Source organism: Chelonoidis abingdonii, chromosome 19, assembly GCF_003597395.2.
Source record: "Chelonoidis abingdonii isolate Lonesome George chromosome 19, CheloAbing_2.0, whole genome shotgun sequence".
Classification (NCBI taxonomy): Eukaryota; Metazoa; Chordata; order Testudines; family Testudinidae; genus Chelonoidis; species Chelonoidis abingdonii.
In genome coordinates this window covers 42,839,174-42,860,236 of record NC_133787.1, presented here as the reverse complement: position 1 = coordinate 42,860,236, position 21,063 = coordinate 42,839,174, and the positions used below count along the sequence as shown (strand labels likewise).

Here is a 21,063-nt window from a genome sequence, read left to right as displayed (position 1 = left end):
ACACATGTGCGGATACAGCCCCCCTCACACACTTGGGTGCGGGCCCACAGGCACACTCCCACACACCCCCATGCACACCCATGTGCATGCCCACGGGCACACTCGCATATGCCCCCCGCCCCCGCGTGGAGTGTACACGGAGACATACAGCAAAGGTGCAGTCATTAACTGTAAAGGGCGTGAGTCACTCTAGGTTGACACGACACAGTGGACACAGACTTGCACCTCACCAAAGCTGCCAGGAAGGTAACAGGAAATTTAGTAATGTCCAGACAACTCAGTCTGCACAGCCACCCAAGGAATCACGTTTTCACCCAGAAACAGACTTCCCCAGCCTACTGTGCTGGTGCTAATACAGCGGAGGAGTGCATGGAAAACAGCTGTGTGGGAGTCTGCGCCAGCTCACTGAGATCTGTGTGGTTATGCCACCCCCCCTCCCCCACTGTCTTCTGCACACACTGCAGTATGTGCTCAGCCTCCCTCCAGGGTAACTCGTTACCAGGTGACCAGGCAGGTCAGAGGCACCTCCAGCTTCCTAGGACCAGTCACCCCTTCCTCCTGGGTGAAAATTTGGCCACAATGACGCATACACTTGTTACCTGGTTGTTTTACCGCAGCTCGCTGTACCTAGGAGTGATTGCAGAAGCAGAGGCTGCAGACCATGCAGAATGTGGCACCCCAACTCCTAGCTTGGATGAGCCACTGTGAGCACAACACCCTAGGATCAGATCCCTCCAGTGACCCTGGGCTGTTGCCTGTTCAAGACCTTGATACCCCTGTCAAAGCACCGACAGGTTAGGACCCAGCTCCATGCAGGACCTGCCAAGACAGCTAGCTTGTTTGGGGACTCAGCAGAGGAGCACAATTGTCAGCAATAAAGCACTCTCAGGTGAGAGGCTGTGGCTGTGGTGTGGACTTTCAGAGGGGATCAGACCAGTTCAGGGCAGGGCGGCCGGCAAGTTCTGCCTCTCTGAGAAAGCTTTTCCATGTAACCAGAATGATTACTACAATATGTGCATTTGTCCACACACCTGGGTCCCCCACAAAATATACCCCCCCCATCCCCCAGGATTCCCATAGTCAGGGAAGGGAGAAGACTCTGTGACAACAAATAAGGACTAATTTATGATACTATGGTATAGGTGGAGGGGCATGTAGAAAACCCAGGGACAGACTATGAGAGGTCAGGAAACTTAAATCAGTCAAGTCAGAATTGTTACTGGAAAAACAATTCTGCTTCTGTACTGGTATTATGAAAAGTGATCTGGCAAGGCTTGGAGCAGTGTGCATTTTCCCTTTAGCCTCTTTAAGAACTGACCCTTTTGGTCTACTGCTCACTGAGGACAGAGCCCTCTGCACGGACGGCCAACCCTTCGGCCTGCAAGCTACAGTGAAATAGCTCAAGACTCTAGGATACCTGCTGGAGTCTGTCACGCCTACAGCACCGTGAGCGCATCGAGTCACCAGGATGAAGGGAAGAGTAATTCCACCAACAAAGAACACCTGGGAACCTGCTTACTGACCAAGGCTCATCTTTTCTTTACAGCCTCCTGTCACAGCTGCTCAAATTCAGTGGACTATGAAGTACTATGAATGGGACAATCACCTGCCAACAGACAGTCAGCAATGATTTCTTCCTAAGACCAGAACTCAGCCCCCACTGTGTAATTAGCACCCTCTGAGACATGGATCCATTAGGAGAACATCCAATTCAGAGACACAAATATATATCGGAAAGGAGAGGAAGAGGAGTGGGAAAAAAAAAAAAGAAGTCCTTCATAGACGTCCAAAATAAATAGCCGACAACTTGCAGGGATTCTTTCCACATCGAAAGAGACAAAAATAACAGAACAAAGCTGGTCTTGTGGTGACAAGGAGGCCTCACAGTCAGGAGCCCTGAACCTAACTGCTGGTTCTGCCGGTGACTCAGTGTACTTGGGAAAGTCAGTTAGCCCCTGTATGCTGCATCTGTACAATACCTACCTACCTCATTTTAATTCACAAATATCTGTTAAAAGATGGAACATGCTGGAGAAGGGGGAAGTATTACTCTCATAATAATTAGTGCTCAGTTGGTGGGAAATGAAATATCAACCACCTACGGTTTAAACAAAGACTTTGCATGTAATACAGAAACTGCTGGGATGCTGCTGCAGCTCCAGTCTTGGCACAGCTGCCACTAGCACTCCATGCATCGGGACCCAAGTGGGGGGTCAGTGGGGAGTGTGCTGACTGCATCCAGCTTCAAGTTTGCAGAGGACATCAAAATCGGGGCAGTTATAAATAATGAAGAAGACACGTCACTGATTTGGGGTGATCTGGATCGCTTGGTAAACTGGGCACAAGCAAGCACAATGCATTTCAATACAGCTAAATGTAAATGTATCCATGCAGGAACAAAGAACACAGGCCATACTTACAGGATGGGGGATTCTATCCTGGGAAGCAGTGACCATGAAAGAGATTTGAGAGTCCTGGTGGAGAATCAGCTGAACAGGAGCTCCCAGTGTTGACGCTGTGGTCAAAAGGGCTAATGTGATCCTGGGATGCATAAAGAGAGGAATCTTCAGTAGGAGCAGAGAGCTTATTTTACGTATATATTTGGCACTGGTGTGACATTGCTGAACTGTTGTGTTCAGTTCTGGCGCCTGCAATTCAGGAAGGATGTTGATCAGTTAGAGAGGGTTCAGAGAAGAGCCAAAGGAATGATCAAAGGCTTAGGATACCTGCCTTATAGTGATAGACTCAGGGAGCTCAATCTATTCAGTTTAACAAAGAGAAGGCTAAGGGGTGACTTGATCACAGTCAGTAAGTATCTACAAATTTAATAACGGACTTTCAGTCTAGCAGAGCAATGTATACCACAATCCAATGGCTGGAAATTGAAGCTAGACAAACTCAGTCTGGAAATAAGGCATAAATCTGTAATGGTGAGAATAATTATCCAGGGGAACAATTTACTGAGGGTCGTGGTGGATTCTCCGTCATTGACAATTTTTAAATCAAGATTGGATGTTTTTCCTCAGAAATGTGCCCTAGAAATTATTGCAGGGCAGTTCTCCAGCCTGTGTGACACAGGAGGTTGGAGAGATGATCACAATGGTCCCTTCTGGCCTTGGAATCTGTGGAAAGTGTAACAGCTCTCCTTCCAAAACTGGATCAGACAGAGCAGGGTTAAGATGAGGATGATGATGGCACTGGTTTCGGTGTATTGCTTGCCCCACTGCACTGCCAAATTGCTCAGTGAGCTGAATGAGTTCCTCACCATCATGGCACTGGAAAGGCACTGACTGTGTGTTCTTGGAGATTTCAATATGCATGCAGAGGATGAATCTTCTGCGCTGGCTTAGGGTTTCCTGGTATGTCTATGCAGTAAGCAGAAACCTGGGGCAGTGTGTCTCAGAACTCAGGTCAACAGACTGGGCCTCGCACTGTGGTACTAAAACCAGCCGTGGGCTCAGGTTGGAGCTTGGGCTCTGAAGCCCACCCTCCTCCCAGGCTGGCCATTACTCCTGCATTTGAGGCTGGGGCTCATCTCTCCTGTTGTTTTGAAGGTCTGTCCTCAGAAGGGCTGCAGAGAACTCGGAGGGAGAGTCTTGTTCCACTGACTAATCCCATGAAGGTTTGGTAGGACACTATAATACTCTTGTGTTCTCCACCACTGACACGGTGGTCCCATGGCACCTTCTTCACTGGCTTTGTTCTGACAAGGTCACCCAGGCTCACTGGTGATCTGCAGTAAATGAAGCGAGAGGGGAGACAGCTGGCATGCTGGTGCTGGAAGTCCTATGCTGAGGCTGATCAGCTGCACAGGGGGCAAAGAACTAATTCTTTTCCTTCACTGTTGCATCCATAAAAACCTTGGTCAGAAGATTTGTTTTGAGTGGTAGTCAGAGAGTCTGGTAAATCAGTCCTGTCTCAACTTGGTAGCTGGTCTGAGTACTTCCTAATGTGAGGAAATTGCTTGTTGTACTGTAGATAGGATTGATCAGATTAGGGATGAGTTATCTGCTTCCTTGGAGGGGGAGCAAGACCCTGTCCTCTCTGCAAAAGTCCCAGATGATGATGCTCGCTAAAGTACTGGAGGTGTTGGGAGAACTTTGGACCACAACCTGTGCTTTGGAGCCACATCTTCCTGGCTAGTGAAGGCCAGTGAAGAAGTACTAAGCCTCTAGCTTGTGATGGTCAATGCCTCTCCAAAAGGGCTGGCTGCCTATTGCTTTGAAGGATGCAACATTTTGGCCTTTGCTCAAGAAGTCATCACTCAATACAGACGATCTAGCTAATTATCAACCCATAGCACACACCATCTGCTTGAGGACGCTTGCGGTGAGACAACTCGCTCAGTATCTAGAAGTCCTTGATTGCCTGGCCCCTTATCAATCTAGGTAGAAACCTGGCTAGGGCACGTGGACTGCACTAGTCATGGTGGTTGATGATCTCCTCCTGGCAGTGGACGAAGATCAGTGCCCGTGCTGCTATCAGATCTGTCAGGTACCTTTGTTACCACTGATCATGACATGTTGCTGGCTCACCTGTGGACACCCAATTTCGTTTTCTCTCTGAGAGATCTGAGCAGGTAGTCAGGTATAGCTGTTCCTTTGGTTGAAAAGCTCTCAGATGAGGGGTGGCAGAGTGTGACATGCTCCCTCCTGTTCCAGGCGTACTTGGGGCCAGCAGCAGGATTAATGAGGAGGCCTGAGGTCTGGTGTTTTCTGTATGCTGACGCTGTACGTTTCCATATCATGTGACCTGTACAATGCAGCTCAGTGCTTCAGCCACTTCCTGGTGGAGATCAGGTCACAGATGAGAGTGAGCTGGCCACGGCTCAATGCACACAGGACTGAGGTGATGCTGTGGGTTGGGGGAAGGAGCTGGAGGAGATGGTGGAGATATTTATCTATCCCTGTGACTGAGGGAGTATGTCTGCCGCTAGTTATTAGAATCACCAGCTAAGGGTTGATTTTAGCCACCCAGCTGCTGTCTGACCATCATATTACAGCAGTGACCCTGTCATCTGGTGAGGAGACTGATTTCTTTCCTTTCCGATGCTGACTGGGTCACTGTGCTCTATATGGGGCTGCCCCTTAAAGCCATCTGAGAACTGGAGCTGGTGCAGGAACCACAGCCTGGCTTACTGAGCAGGGTCTATTGCTGGGAGCCTGTGCCCCAGTGCTCCAGGATCTGCAATGGCAGCCCAATGGACTCCAGCTGGAGTTTAGGGTGCTGGGTACAGACCATCACAGGGCTGCACAATTCATTGCTCACACTGGCAGGAGGGAGGCCCCTCCTCCCACTCTAGTCAGAACCCTATTGACATTGGTGAAAACTGGGAAAGCAGAAAAGCCTGATTTCCACTGAGACCAGAAATGCCCAGGATTGGCCTGCCTAAGGGATCCTCTCCCTCCTCACGCCAGACTGCCATAGAGGAGCTTGAGCTGGAGTCCCCTATAATAAAATATAATATATGGAGATATACCTATCTCACAGAACTGGAAGGGACCCTGAAAGGTCATCAGGTCCACTCCCCTGCCTTCACTAGCAGGACCAAGTATTGATTTTTACCCCAGATCCCTAAGTGACCCCTTCAAGGACTGAACTCATGACCCTAGGTTTAGGGGGCCAATGCTCAAACCACTGAGCTATCCCTCCCCCCTTGTTAGCAAAAAGATGGGACAACTGGCAGGACTCAGGAGCTTGCTCTTCCCATCTGGTCTGAAATAGCCCAAATTCGTGGCTTACCACAAGAGAGCAGGTCTGCTTCCCTGGACAGAAAGGAGCTTTGTTTGTAGGGGTTAGCTAACAGGCAGAGTTCCCTTCTGAATAATTATTATAATGCTGCTAGATTCTATTGTCATGCCAGGTGTCAGAGAACCTAGGGCACTGTTCAGACACTGTTCATCACCCTACTGTGATGAACTAGGAATGTTCTTAATGTTTTCTCTGAATACTGTGTTGGTGCCTCACTGTCCCCTAGGCAGTTCTTAAGTATCTGGCAGAGCAAAGGGCCAGTGCACCTAAATGCCTGACACTCTGTCTCCTAGCAACTGATGGCCTGGGCCCCTCCTCTGCAAAGGTGCCAACTGAAGGTGTTGGAGACAAAGGGATCAGGTGACCTCCTGGCCCGGGAAAGGAGCTGAGCAGAGAGGAGGGGCTGGAGGGGTTGGTTAGTCTGGAGCTGCCTGGGGATAAGGAGTGAAGTGCAGACCTAGGGGTCTGGCTCACTGCCCCCCAGAATGGACCCGGCCGAGGGGTCTGGTTCGCTGTATCTACAAGCTCTGTTTTAGACCCTGTTCCTGTCATCGAATAAACCTCTGTTTTGCTGGCTGAGAGTCACGTCTGACTGCAAAGTGGGGGTGCAGAACCCTGTGGCTTCCCCAGGACCCCGCCTGGGTGGGCTCGCTGTGGGAAGCCCACGGAGGGGCAGAGGATGCTGAATGCTCCAAGGAGAGACCCAGGAGGTGAAGCCGTGTGAGCTTCTTGCCCTGAACAAGTCTGCTCCAAGGGAGAGGAGGCTCCCCAAAGTCCTGACTGGCTTGGTGGGGAGCAGTTCCAGAGCATCACCCGGTGACTCCGTGACACCTACTACTGACAGTGAAATCACCATGTAACTATTACAAACCTCTCCTCAACAAGTAGCACATTTTAAATGTAGGAGCCTAAAGTCAGGCCCCATAACCCATATTTAGGCTTCTAAATAAGTGGCCTGATTTTCAAAATGCTGAGCAGCCAGCAGCGCTCACTGAAGTCAAGCTGCCTAAATAAGAGCCTGGGCACCTCAAGCTAATCTCAAGAGTTCCCAGATCACATACAGGACAATTGCACGATTTTCAGAGTGGGGGGAAACTAGCCAGAAGAGAATCATCCTGCATTTACTCCTTACTGATCAGACTGACTGCGAATAATAGAGAAGGTGAAACCAGTGACAGCTGAGCACAGTAAGGAGTGGGAAGCTCACCAAATCCAGTATTATGTAGGGAGTAGATTTTGGGAAAGCAAATGATGTACAATTGAGAAATGTCGCGAGAAATGTAGCTTCTTGCTTGCATATATATACCTGCCCCTGGAATTTTCCACTACATGCATCCGACGAAGGGGTATTCACCCACGAAAGCTCATGCTCCAAAACGTCTGTTAGTCTATAAGGTGCCACAGGATTCTTTGTAGCGAGAAAGATGTAATTGGAGGAATAATTCAAATTCATAAGTGTGGGGGATCTGACCTGTCACCATGATTAGGGCATAGCAGATTACAATTCTTCAAATAAGGAACATGGGTAAGGGCTGACTCTGTGCTGGGTTCTGTACTGTCATCACCAGAGCATGTGAATGCCACAAGATTGCAGTTAAGATTTCTGTTGGGGTGTGAACAGCTGGGGTTGGGAGGGAACCACACAGATACACAGAGTCAGTTAAGGAGGAAAGGGAAAGGCTGCTAGAAAGCAGAATGAGTTAATGTTGCCAAAAGCATTAAGAGAACTAAAAAGCACTTTCACAAAGCTATCCAGAGAAGACACGCCCCAATCAAAAGCTAAGAAGGGGGACAAACCAAGATTGCATCTAAAATGGCTGACACTGGACTCTCGATCTCTCTAGCAGAAATAAAGGGGAAAAAGATTGTACAACTAGGAAACCAAGAATATCTTATTAAAAGAGCTATTCAGTACATAAAGGTTGTTGCAAGGAGGAGGGAGAAAAATTGTTCTCCTTAACCTCTGAGAATAGGAAAGAAGCAGTGGCCCAGCCCATGCTCCTTTCCTGTAGCTCCCATTGGCCGGGAACAGCAAACTGCGGCCACTAGGAGCTGCGAGCAGCCGTACCTGCAGACGCTCAGGTAAACAAAGCATCTCACGGCCCGCCAGGGGCTTACCTGAACAAGCTGCGAACCAAGTTTGGGAACCCTTGGTCTAGACAATACTTAGTCCTGCCATGAGTGCAGGGGACTGAGCCAGATGACCTCTCAAGGTCCCTTCCAGTGCTACGATTCTATGGTTCTATTGCTAAACATCAGAGAAAGGAATCTTTGGGAAAGCTGAACACACTCAGTTCAGCAGAGCCAAGTGACATGAATCCAAAGGTATTACAGAAATGAGCCCATGAATGAATCAGATCAGTAACAATCACGTCTGCAGTTACAACTGGGTAAGTCTAAAGCTACCCTCAATACGAAGACAAAAAATCCACTCAGCACCTAGGGCTTGACCAGCTGTCTCTGTGCCCGTCCGTGGGAATCAACTCCTAGAAGGTGATGAGCAGGGAGCCATAAGCAGCACTAGGGCTTTATGAAGAAGGAACGGAGCTGCACAAGGGGCTTTACATATAGGCATGCCTCAGGGTGGAGGGCTCTGCTCAGGGTGCCCACCTTTGCAGAAGGGGATATTACTCACTGCAAGTTTTCCCTGAGCATTCACACTTGTAGGCTCTGGCGTCCCTGGCAAGGAGCTGTGGAACTGCCTTGAAAAGCCCACGGGGCAGTCAGGCATGAGGATGATATCATCATTCAACTCAGTGTAAGGGAGTGCACCCCCCTCAACAACCTTAGATCCTTCTCTGTAGAGTCCAGAGCCCTGACACTGAACAGAACTCTGAGGTGGAGGGAAAGCAAGCAGGTAGTGTGAATGCACAGAGGTGACTCTTGGGAAGTAACTTTGCTTTCTTCTTTGAAGGCCTCTGTGGGAGATGAGCAAGCAGAGTTCCACCAGATGGACGATGGGCAAGGAGTTCTTAGCTAAATATGGACAGCTCAAGGAGCAGTCTGGTGAAAGTGTGCTCTCAACTCCAAGTTGCGACTTTGCAAATCACCACCACCAGGGGAATTGGTCTGAAGAAGGCTACTCATGCTGCAGTGCCTTTTGTGGAGTGGGTCTTCCTACCAGCAGTTACTGGCTTCTGAGCTAAGATGTAACAACATTCTGCACAACTCCTAATCCAGTGAGAGAGTCTCTGGTTGGTAATAGGTTCTCCCTGTTTGTAAGAGGACTACGTTAATGACAACTGTGTATCTTTTAGTTTGTGTCAGAAGTCTTCACATGTGAAAATTACAGCCCAACATTCTGGTGCGCTCTGCAATTCAGACCCCTGTAGTCCATACTGTGGTGCAGTGTAGACAAATGCAGAGCACAGCTCTCTGGCTCCAGCTGTACGTATTGCGCATACAGCCTAGAAAGGGACAAACCCTCATGAAGTTGATATTCTCCAGCTTGGTGCTTCAGTGTGTGTCTTACCAGCAGGTTGGCATCCCGCAGCTTGGCCTGGAGCCTGTGAACTGCTGTCTCTTTCTTCTGCAGCTCATCCTGAACATCAGCAAGTCTCTGCGGCAGATCTGCCTGCTCCTCCCACTGGTATGCTGGCATCTCACAAGAAAGACTCCCACTGGCTTTTTCCCAGGTTCTCAGGCTGGACATCAGTTTCTCAATCTGGTGGGGAGATACAACTCACCAAAGGAAGCCTGGGGCTAGCTCTGCCTGACTGCCCAGTGGCCGACATTGTGCACACATTAATACCCTGCTGCCCGCAGGTGCAGTCTGCAGCATTGCCTTCCCAGAGACCTGAGGTGTCATTCTGAATTCCCTGTGTGATTCGGACTCCAGCGGAAACTGCCACCAATCCCTGCAGATGCTGGACATTAAACTACCTGCTCTCGCCATTATGCCATCAATTGAATTCTCTGTGTCTCTTGCCTCAATTCATGGCAGAGTCTCAGCCCAGACTGGCTGATGGTGTTAGGGGAGGATTCCATTCTTGGCAGGGTGTGGGCTTTTTGCTTTGTTTAGCATTTTCTAAATGGACAACTGACCCGAAATTCTCAATTACTGAGGGACAATCTTCACTCATTGCTATATTTGCTTTCCACAACCAACTCTCTGAATAACTCTTCATGAGTGATGTACCCGAATACTTGGATGCTAATATCTAAATTGTATTAAATTTATTCACATAAATTTGAGTTATTGCTGATTATGCATATATGTATCTTATGACTTTTAAAACAAACTGTATTTGTGGATAATCTAAGCACTATATCCAGAGGTACAGACACTATTTTCTTAACCTGTGTACTATATAATTTTTTAACATTAGCTTTAATCAAATTTGTAAGTATTTAAAAGATGAGGGTTCAGGGAATGCCTTCCTGTCCCAGCCAGGGATGACAGCGTCTGCCTGAGAAGAGAGAGAGAGAGCGGATTCCCTTCCTCCCGCTGCCTCTTCCAGGAGATCCCAGCAGTTTTAGCTCATGGGAATTTTCTTCTCCTTGCTGGCCCAGCCAGAGTGACCGAGTCCCCAGAGGGCTGCTGCAGGGTGACTGAAACAGACAGAGACCTTCCCAGGTGAGAAGCACTCAGAGGAAGTGCTTCCAAGCAGTAGCCTTGGAGATTTCTGTTAAACACTGAAAAATGGGGCTTCCTCCTAAACTCCCAGAATGACAAGCTGTCTCCTGCGCTTGTATGACCAAGTCCAGTCCCTTCCCTGTCTGTACTTGTGACCTTGCCACACTTTCAGGGTAACTGCATCTGTACATGCCCTGTGTGGTCCACTCCAGGAGTGCCCAGTCTGGTCTCAGGTCTCCAGCTACCACCTGTCTGTAGGTGGGACCCTTGTCTCACTCCCTTCTGGCAAGGAGTTCTCAGGCTGCCCAGCTCCCTGCCTTACACTGTGATATCCCCAGCAAGCCACCTCTGCATAGCGGACAGCACCTGAGCATTGCCTCTCCTCCAGGGCTCTGAGCAGGGCTTGATGGCCGAGACTAATACACTCAGCTCTTCCTAAGCAAACACTTTCCTCCTTAATGTAAAAGCATTACAGAGAAAACCTATAAAACCAATACACATTCCTATATTCATGTTAACTGCTACCCAGAGGTCAAAGTTTTCCCAACCCTTCTGTGAAGGTTGGGCCCCCCCTTGGACCAAAGGCCCTGTCCAGTTGCTGGATCAGGAAGAAGGCCCTAAGCCAGTGCAAACATTGCCTATTTTATATCAACATCCCTTTCTTTGTCAGTCGTCTCCGGAAAACCCAGTTCGAACCAGTCCATGCAAGCCTCTGGGGAGGGGAACACCTCTCTGTGTGCCAGTCACTGGTGTGATGGAGTAGGGGCTGTCGGTGTGGGGGATGGGAGAGCAGGGGATGTCTTTAGGTGAGGGACAGGATCTTTAAGCCTGTAACCTGAGCTAGGCACGGGGGAGGGGGGTCAGCACCTTTGCCCAGGAAGCTGGACAAAGGAATCAGCCGGCGGGAGGAGGGGCAGGTCAGTTTGGGTTTGGGGCTGTGTGGGCAGAATTCAGGGTATCCTAGCTAGGATCCAAGCACCCTGAAAGCCCAGAAGGACTGGATGGAGGAGTCCTGACTGTGCCTGCAAGCTCTGCTGTAACCTGTGTTCCTGTTGTCCAATTAACCTTCTGTTTTACTGGCTGGATAAAAGTCATTGTGGGGTCCAGGAAGAGGGGTGCAGGGCCGGACTTTCCCAGACTCCGTGACAACTGGTTCCTGGAGGAGCAGTGGGAACCCTCCCCTTGGAGCTGCATACAATCCCTAGCCCACACTGACACAAAACTTATTACAAGATGGTCCCCAAAGACATCACAGGCAGATGCAATATCTGCCACACCCTTGTTACTCTGGGGAGATATCTGACTCTGCCCCTGCCTGCTTCACAGGTCACTGGGAGAGTCCACGGAGCCAAGCCCGGCTCTCACTCTTAGCCTCTCCAAACCAGAAGACAGGGAACGCAAAATCTGGGGCCAGACGTCATGACAGGGAAAGGCCTCACTGGCTGTGCCCACAAACAGAGAGAGACTGAGATGGCCCAGCTCTGTGCCCCCTGCACTGCAGAAAAGGCAAGAAGGGGCTGGGGTCTGTATGATGGGATCAGCTCGTGCCCCTTACATTAGAGAGGAAGTGGATACAAGCAGAGGGGCTGGTTGATGGGACCTGCCTGGGCTTCTACATTGTGGGGTGACTATAAGTGCGTTGGGGGGATGGGTCTAAGCGGGGGGCTGCACTGCAGGGTGGATGGATCTAAGTGGGGGGGGGCTGCACTGAGGGGTGGGTAGGTGGGTCTAAGTGTGTGTGGGGGAGTTGCACTGCGGGGGAATGAACTCTCCACTGAGATGATAAATTGCTTTCAGTGCAGCGGCACAGTCTCGGAGATGCCCTGGGGCCGAGCAGGGAGTGCAGAAATGACAGTGTGGTAGGTAGGCCAGGGGGCAGTCGCCCAGCTGTACAGTGCCAGAGGCACCTGCGGTAGGAAGGATGGTGAAATCTTATATGTTCCCGGGAGCTTCATCTGCCTGGACTGGAAGCTCTGCCCTTCCCCTGGCCGCTCCTAGCCTGCACAGCCATCCATTTCCCAAGTAATGAGAATGGAGATCCTGGAAGTCCCCGCCTGATGATTTATCCAGGTCACAAAGAGGACAGCGGCTAAGTGAGGTTAACAGCTCTCTTGGGTTCATTTCAAAAAGACATTAGCATGGGGCTGTATTAAACAATGATGTGCCAAATCCTGATTCATGCACCTGGCGAGCTCCCTGTCAGGCAGGGGGACCCAGCTGATAGGCAGGGCTGAGCTCTCGCCTTGAGGGCAGGCCCATAATTCATGCTCCTAGTGCTCAATTACACCTGAAAAGCCAGGCCGTGGCTTCGGTACCTCACTCAGCTGAAATAGCCCTGTGTGGGCAGTCCCGAGCCTTCGCCAGTCAGGAGTCAGCCCCCCCGCATCATGAGACAAGCTTCAAAATAACAAGTTTAAACAAATGGATGTTTTTCACCCGCCCCTCTCCCCGCAACCCGTTTGTGTGTGATCAGCTCAGGGTCACAGTCTGGCCTCACCTACACAACTGGAAACACAGGCCTCCCTGACAAGAGGGGACCTTTGACCGCTGCTCCCCTGGACTACGGGGAGCTGTCAGTCTTGCCTCTCAGTGCCCCATCATACCACACAGCTGCCCCCTCATATTCTCCCTCTGGGCGACTCCATGGTCTTCTGCCCCTACCTGTCCGTACCTTCACTGCCCTCACATTTCCCTCAGTCTCCTCCACTTCATGCTATCCCCGTCAGCCTCTGCCCTCCCCTGTACCCCCAGCTTCCTCCTGCTCCTCCTCACACCCTTGTACCTCTCTTGTTGTCCCTCCTTCCCCTACACCCCCATACCTCATCTGCTTCCCTTCCTCAGCACCCCCAGTCTTCCTCGTACTTCTTCCCCTGCCCCTGTGTACCCCTCCTGCTGTCCCTCCTCCCCCTACATGCCATACCCTCCCCTCCTTCCCCTGCACCCCCAGTCCTCCTCCTGCTTCTTCCCCTGCACCCCATGTTACCCCTCCTGTTCCCCTTCCTTCCTTCCTTCCCCTGCACCCCCCAGTCCACCTTCTGCCCTGACATTCCCCAGCTCCCCCTCAGGCCATCTCCTACACCCAACCTTCTCCGGCACGCCCTCAGTCCAATTCCTGCCCCCTACCTCCCTCTATGCCCCCTTGATCTGCCTCCTCCCCGCAGCTAGTCCTTACCTTCTTTTTAGTAAGAGATCTATTTACATGATCTCCATTACTATTAACAAGCTTGTCTTCCATGCACTCAGGCTGTCTTACCTCTAACATCTGCTCAAGCTGATGGCCTTGTAGAGCCTCATTCTCTCCTGCTACCTGGGCCAGACGTGCATTACACTCCCCAAGCTGAAGAGAAAGGGAAACATATTAGACATTCAGCTCCACCTTAGAACATAAGAACGGCCATACTGGGTCAGACCAAGGGTCCATCTCGCCCAGTAGCCTGTCTTCTGACAGTGGCCAATGCCAGGTGCTTCAGAGGGAATGAACAGAACACGGAATCAACAGGTGATCCATCAAGTGAACACTCATCATCATACCAACAAACCAACTGCACGTCTCTTCAAACCAGTGGCAAGTGTCACTCTAATGTATTCTTAACACAACTCACACATTCCCCTATTACCCAGTCCTTGAAGGCTCTGTCATGCAGGAAAAGGGGTAAACAGCAAGGTGGTTAAGTTTGCAGACAATATTAAATTACTTGCGACAGTTAAGTCCAAAGCTGACTGTGAAGAGTTACAAAGGGATCTCACAAAACTGAATGACTGGCAACAAAATGGCAGATGAAATTCAGTGTTGATAAATGCAAAGTAATGCACGCTGGAAACATAATCCCAACTATGCATACAAAATGATGGGGTCTAAATTAGCTGTCACCAGTCAAGGAAGATCTTGGAGTCATCGTGGCTAGTTCTCTGAAAACATCTGCTCAGTGTGCAGTGCTAGTCAAAAAACTAATAGAATGCTAGGAATCATTGGGAAAGACAGAAAATACCACAATATAAATCCATGGTACACGTATACCTTGAAATATTGTGGGCAGTTCTGGTCGCCCCATCTCAAACAGGGTAGATTAGAATTAGAAAAGGTGCAGAGAAGGGCAACAAAAAATGATGAGTGTGGAGCAGCTTCCACATGATTAAAAACACTGGGGTTGTTCATCTTAAAAAAGACATTGCTAAGGGGGATATGATAGAGGTCACTAAAATCATGAATGCTGTGGAGAAAGTAAATAAGGAAGTGTTAGCTACACCTTCACATAACACAAAAATCAGGGGTCACTCAATGACATTAACAGGTAGCAGGTATTTCTTCAAACAGTGCGCTGTCAACCTATGGAACATATTGCCAGGGGATGTTGTGAAAGCCAAAAGCATAACTGGGTTCAGAAAAGTATTAGATAAGTTCATGGAGGATCAGTCCATCATTGTCTGTTAGCCAAGAGGGTCAGTGACACAACTCCATGCTCCGGGCGTCCCAGAGCCTCTGACTGCTGGGACTGGATGACAAGGGATTGTTCAGTCGATAACTGCTGTTCTGTTCTCTCTCTCTGACGCAATACAGCACCCAGGCATGGAGTTAGGCCAGCACAATGGTAAATAATGCAATGAAGTGAACTCTGCTCTAGTTAGGACCTACAATCCTGAAGAATGCTCCGTGCACCTTGGATTCCAAGGCCCTGACCAGTGCAATGGTTCTGCAGCAGATTCAGTTTGCCATGTTGTCTAGTGCCATAACTGTGCTCGGTGCTTCACAGACAAGTAAGGCAACAAGGTTCCTGGCCTATGGTGCTTACAATTCAAATAGGAAGCAGCAGAGAATCCTGTGGCACCTTATAGACTAACAGACATATTGGAGCGTGAGCTTTCGTGGGTGAATACCCACTTCGTCAGACGCAGGTAGTGGAAATTTCAGTGGCAGTAATATATTGCTAGCAAGCAAGCTAGAGATAAGAGTAGTTCAGTCAGGGAGGGTGAGGCCCTGTTCTTAACAAAGACTGTGAATGGCTTGCCAATTACAGAACCAGTTTCTCCTCCCTTGGTTTTCACACCTCTACTGCTAGAACAGGGCCTCACCCTCCCTGACTGAACTAACCTCGTTATCTCTACTTGCTTGCTAGCATATATAACCACCCTGGAAATTCCACTACCTGCGTCTGACGAAGTGGTATTCACCCACGAAAGCTCACGCTCCAAAAACTCTGTTAGTCTATAAGGTGCCACAGGATTCTCTGCTGCTTTCACAGATCCAGACTAACACGGCTACCCCTCTGATAATTCAAATAGGGCAGATGATAATGAGAAATGACTGCAGACCTTGGGGCTCAGGGAAGGAAGGAGGCAATACAGCAGATCATATCCCTTAATTTGTCTTGTATATGTCTTATTTCCCTAGCTAGCTACGTGAGGTGTTTTTTTATGGTGCCTATCACCATTGGGTCTGAACTAAGACTAAACAAAACTGGAGTTAGCTGTGTTGGTTCCCGTGCATACAAGGCTGTTTGAATGGTACGCTGTTCTTCCTCCTTGTTAGTGCTTACTGGTGCTGTTCCAGGTGAAAGTCTGGTTTCAAGGGGGAGGGATGCAGCTAAGTCCAACCCAAGAAAATTCTGTAGCCCCATTCCACCCCGTGTCACAGGCTTGTCCTCACACGTCTGTGCCTACCTTCCAGCTCTGATCCCTTTCCTAGGGAGCTTCTGGCCTCCCTCCTCTTCAGTCTCCAGTTCTCTAGCCTCGCCTCACCAGGGTCCCAGACAATGAAGCAGGCATAAAGTCTGGCTCCAAAATCTCCCTGCTTCCGATTCTCCAAGGTCATTAGTATCGTAGCCACAGTCCCGTAGCAAAGTTTGCTTTTGGAACTTGTCTATGTCTGACTGTCCAGCCAAATTCTGCACCCACTACTCGAGGCATCCCAGGAATGACCCCAGACAGGGACAGTCTCTTCAGGGCTTCTCTCTAGCCAGGCTGCTTTGTTACCTCTTTCCAGTTCTGTTCTCATAAAGCAGCAGTTCTCAGACTTTTGTACTGGTGACCCCTCTCATTGCGACCCCCTTTATAAATTAAAAACACTCTTAAATCTATTGAACACTATTATAAATGCTGGAGGTGAAGCGGGGTTTGGGGTGAAGGCTGACAGCTCACGACTCCACATGTAATAACCTTATAACCCACTAAAGGGATCCCGACCCCCAGTCTGAGAACCTTGTCCTCAGGGCTCCATAACAAAGCCCACTCAAACATTCCCCTCCTGCGTGGCCTCCTCTGAGGCCTCTTGACCAGATAGAGACAGAACTTCTGTCCCTTTCCTCGTCTCTCTCAGTAGAGAAAGCTGAAGCCTGCTCCTTTCCAGGCTCCTTCTAGTCTCTTCACTGGAGACACCTACCAACAGCTCCTGCTCCCTGCAGATCTCTTTCCACTTGGAAGGAAGGGAGTTGTTTCTGTTCCCTTGCTACCTTTCCCAGCATTCCTGCCAGCCACACTCTCCTCAGGGACCTTGCTACATGAACAGCGTAGGGCTGGACCATGGACTTGCAAATAATCTGATCTCTTCTGGCAGGATTTCCATGGCTGTGGTCCTGCCCTGAAAATGCTCTGTCCCATGCTCTGTGTAGGGTGTAGAGCTCTGGCATGCAAGTGGAGCAAGGTGTCTGAGCGTGCTCCAAGCTTGAGAGATGAGGTGCAGGATTGTGAACCTAGAAGGCTGGGGCCCCCGCAGGAGCAATGAGTCCTGGAATTAATAGCCTGTTTTCACAGATTCAAAGATTTTAAGGCCTCTATAATCATCTGGTCTCTCCAGCTACATAGCCTTGAAATTCAGGACAAGAAGCCTGAACCTGATGCTGCAAAGGAGGGGATCCACAGATGGTGATCTGGTCTCGTGGAGGTTAAAGAGAAGGGGAGAGATGCTCTGTGGTGCTCTAGAGGGATGAGGAGGCACAGGCCCAAACATGGCTTTCTGGGCTCTGTACAATAGGAATGATTATAGCCAACACAGTGCTGTCCTCTTCACTCCCACAAGCTCTCCTGTGTCCCATCAACGCCACATGATCAGTGGCTTTATCTTTGCTGTATGTTTGCTTTGTATTTTATGGCAAGCACACGGGCAGAGCTAGAAAGCACTGAGTGGAGCTGAGAGAATAACAATTTGTGGAGGATGGTTCACGCAGAGAGAGAAGGAAGTGCTCCAGGCACAGAGGGTGCTGTGAAAACAAGCATAGAGGCACACATGGGAGGGAAGAAAACAATAAGCATCAGAAAGCCAGGAGAGAGCAGAGCACAAAGTGCAAAGCGAGGGTAGGAGACAGGCTGAGCGACACCTTTCCAGCGCCGGTGGCATTCCAATGCTACTCAGACTCACCCGAACTGCCAGAGAGGGACTGGAAGGTGTGATCACTGCAGCCTCACAGGCAGCCCTGGAAATGGGGATCAGTGCTGGCAGCTTTAGCTGAATGGCCTGTTCAGTTAAACATGGAGCTGGAATATGATGAGCCCTGTGCGACCAAGACAAAGGCCTGGGGCCTGGGATGGCAGGGAGCCCCAGCCTGGGCCTGGCCCTGGCCCTGCATGCCTAGGATGGCGGGGAGACCCTGGCCTGGGGCTGGGACAGTCTGATGGGATCACTGGTGGAGCTGAAATGCAGAGATCACCTTACTGATTCTGAATGCTTGAACTCCAGGCAAACCCTCCACGTTTGTGGCCAATGACACAAGCAGCAGCACTTGGTTGGGAGTTTCACAGCATAAGGCTCTTGGCACCCTGCCTGGGAGCTGGAATGGTCACCTTCCCATTTACCTGTCACACCACACAAAGGAACCAGCATGTATGAGGCACAAAGGGCAGAGGGAGCAGGGAGAGACAAAGCATCAACATCCAGCCTGATTCCCTCTCCCGCATACACCGACACAGACTCACTTACAGACAGATGCATAAACAGAGGAATGTGCACACATGGGTACACTCACAGACTCACACATGCAAACAGACAAATACACACATCTTCACACAGTACGTGCCCCAGAGCAGGGCTGCTCTCCACCCATGTTTCTGTATACATCCCCCGCCCCATGGACAACTTGACAGCAGGAGGAGCAATATCCTGTTACGCTCCCGCCCAGGGCCAGAGCATCATCACAGCACCATCAAGCTACCTGCAATAAAACAAAATCCATTTTCTGCTAAAAACGCTGAAATGCTGCCATGTTCTGGACAATCCCTGCCATGGTTAGTTCACTCCTGTCCTGCAAGCAGGGACCTGATCCTCTGGGATTTAATCTTCCATTATTCGGAGTGATTTCCTTATCAGTTTGTTACACAGGCAGACAACTTGCTCAGGCTTATGGGATGCTGAAAGAGAGCTGCAGTGGTCCAGTGGGTCACGTAGTCAGGTTCGGCAAGTAGTCCTGCAGTCCACAGTGGGACCAGCTGCAGACTTTTCGCACTGGCTACCATCACACCACAGCCCACTTGCCATATTGATCCAAATGACGGCTGTGGTCAATACCCTTCACAGCTACGGGCACCCGACAAGTCAGCAAGCGTGGACCTCCACAGCTGAGGTGCCTGTGGAGGCAGTATGCCCTCCCCAGCTGGAGTCACACACAGCAGGAATAAATTGTCTAAGCAAAGGGTTTAACCCCTGGCAGACTCCGAAGCACAGTGCCTGCTAACAGAGATCTATAAGGGCAGGAAGCCCAGTGGATACAGGAAGGGAAGGAGAAAATGTTAAAAGGGGACCTTGGGGCTACGAAGGAGCGAGGCAGAAATACTGCCCAGCAGACAGGCTGTTGTCAGCGGCTGAAGAAGCACGGGGATAGTTTCATTGTAAGGGTGTATATCTTCTGAAGCAAATTCAAGATTTCTATCCCAGGGAGCCAAGACCAATACATCTGAACAAGCCTCATCCTGACTCACCGATTACTGCTGTTACCACCCATTAGGACAGCTCCTTCCCAGGGGTACAGTCCCTCTCCTGTCCTCCACAGGGCCACCCTATTCCTCACTCAGAGAGGATTTGACAGCAGGCTGCAGGGATCAATACCTAGGACATCTGCTCAATTGCAGCCGCTACCCCTGGAGTCGGGGTTTGGGCAGAGTGCATGTCTGCAGCCAGCAATGCAGCAGTTTCTCTTCTTGGCTTTCCATGCTCTCCCTTCCTCATTGGGAGCCTCCATTTTCAGGTCTTTAGCCCTTTCTCATACTGCATCATTTGCATGAGAATAGAAGCATGTCACTGCTGCTGGCTTAGGTTGCTAGTGCATGAAATAAAGTTACTAGCCAGGCCCCTATAGAGCTGGAGAAGGAGTGGAGTCTTCCTTACCTGCCTCTGGGATTTCTCCTGTAGTCTGCCGCTGGCATCCAGGTCTTGTTCGAGCTGCTGGATCCGGCTGCATTTCTGCTCCAGTTCTGCCTGCCTCTCCGTCTGCTTGGTCTGCAGTTGATAGATCCTCTGCTCTTGAGCATCCAGCTATTGACCCGCCCAGGGAAAGAAAGAAAAAATGGAAAAAAAAAATCAATTAATACTAAACAGCTTAACAAAACCCTGAACTGCACAGGCCTGATGCTACCGGGGGTGGGGACTGAGGGGAGGAGAAACACACACACACCCCCCGCACTAGCTGCAAGAACTTGATGTTCTGGGGACGGGAAGCCAATATGGCAGGTGTGATTTGCTAGCACATCAGCTGCAGTACTGACATGTCCGAGGCAGGGAACTGCAGACGCTCTGCTGAGGGACACTTGCCCTCATCCCGTCTCGGGGGGAGCTCTACGGAGCCTGGACGAGGGACAGAAATAGAAGGCAATGGTGCAAACACAGAGTTATTTAAATAAACAAACAAATAGCTCCCAGCGCTGGCTGCGTGTTGCAGCTCCAGGCGGCTTTGCCCTGTGCTACAGAGCGCTGGGGCACTCTCCTCTGGCATCGCCTGTACAGAGAAAAGAGAAAGGAGGGCCTTGGTACCTCGGTGGCCAGCACATCACTTTTGTCCTGCAGGAGCAGGAGCTGGCTTTGAAGAATCTGGATTTTTGCATCGCGGTGTTCCAGCTGGAAAACATTTACATGGAGAGGGAGAAAGGAAGACTCATGAATGCCAACCAGTGAGCAATCATCATGACAGGACTAAAACACTGATCCCCAAAGCTAACTGCACAGGCCCCATCACTGACTGGCGTCTCAGCTATGGGGGCCTTTCTCTGGACAGGGACGGTGGAAGACGTGGCAGTAACTGCTTCCTCTCTGCAATGGCCAGGTGTGACTTCTGTCCCTGGCAGAGCAGACAGCGACTGGGAGGCAATAGATTTTGCTGGCCACAGATCCTGAGGTTTTGGTTTTTTTTGAAACTCAGCATTGGGAAATCCTCTGCAGTGATTGGTCAGTAGCATGGCGATATCCTGACATGACAGCTGGGGTTGGAAGCACTTTTGTTCCTTGTCCCTTTCCACAGGTGATATCAACACACCTCATTTATTGGGGCCTGGGGTGGCCCAGAGGAGTGCTTGTTTTAGGAGAAAATGGATTATCCTCCATGATCTAGTAAGGCTAAACAAAAAATGCACATTAACTAAAAACAGTAACAGCTTCCCAAGCACCAGGCCACTTGAGAGGAGAGAGATGGGGTTTAGAAAGGACGTGGCTGCAGCATCCTCCCACTGAAAATTAGCCATGTATAGCTCCTCCTGCCACAACTTCTCCCACTCTTCTGTCTCCAGCAGGGAAGGATACAGGAAGCTTCAGCCTCACTAAG

General features: G+C 50.1%; 1 protein-coding gene across 1 annotated transcript in view; it reads right to left on the bottom strand.

Annotated features, from left to right (window-relative positions):
• The window catches only part of LOC116838685 (uncharacterized), a 383,139-nt gene that overhangs the window by 79,200 nt on the left and 282,876 nt on the right, over positions 1–21,063 (bottom strand). Inside the window, exons 7-8 of the mRNA XM_075073854.1 lie at positions 19,638–19,784; positions 13,581–13,664 (exon numbers count right to left, since the gene is read on the bottom strand). Of these exons, the coding sequence (XP_074929955.1) occupies positions 13,581–13,664; positions 19,638–19,784 (231 nt within the window). The remainder of the gene's footprint in view (positions 1–13,580; positions 13,665–19,637; positions 19,785–21,063) is intronic.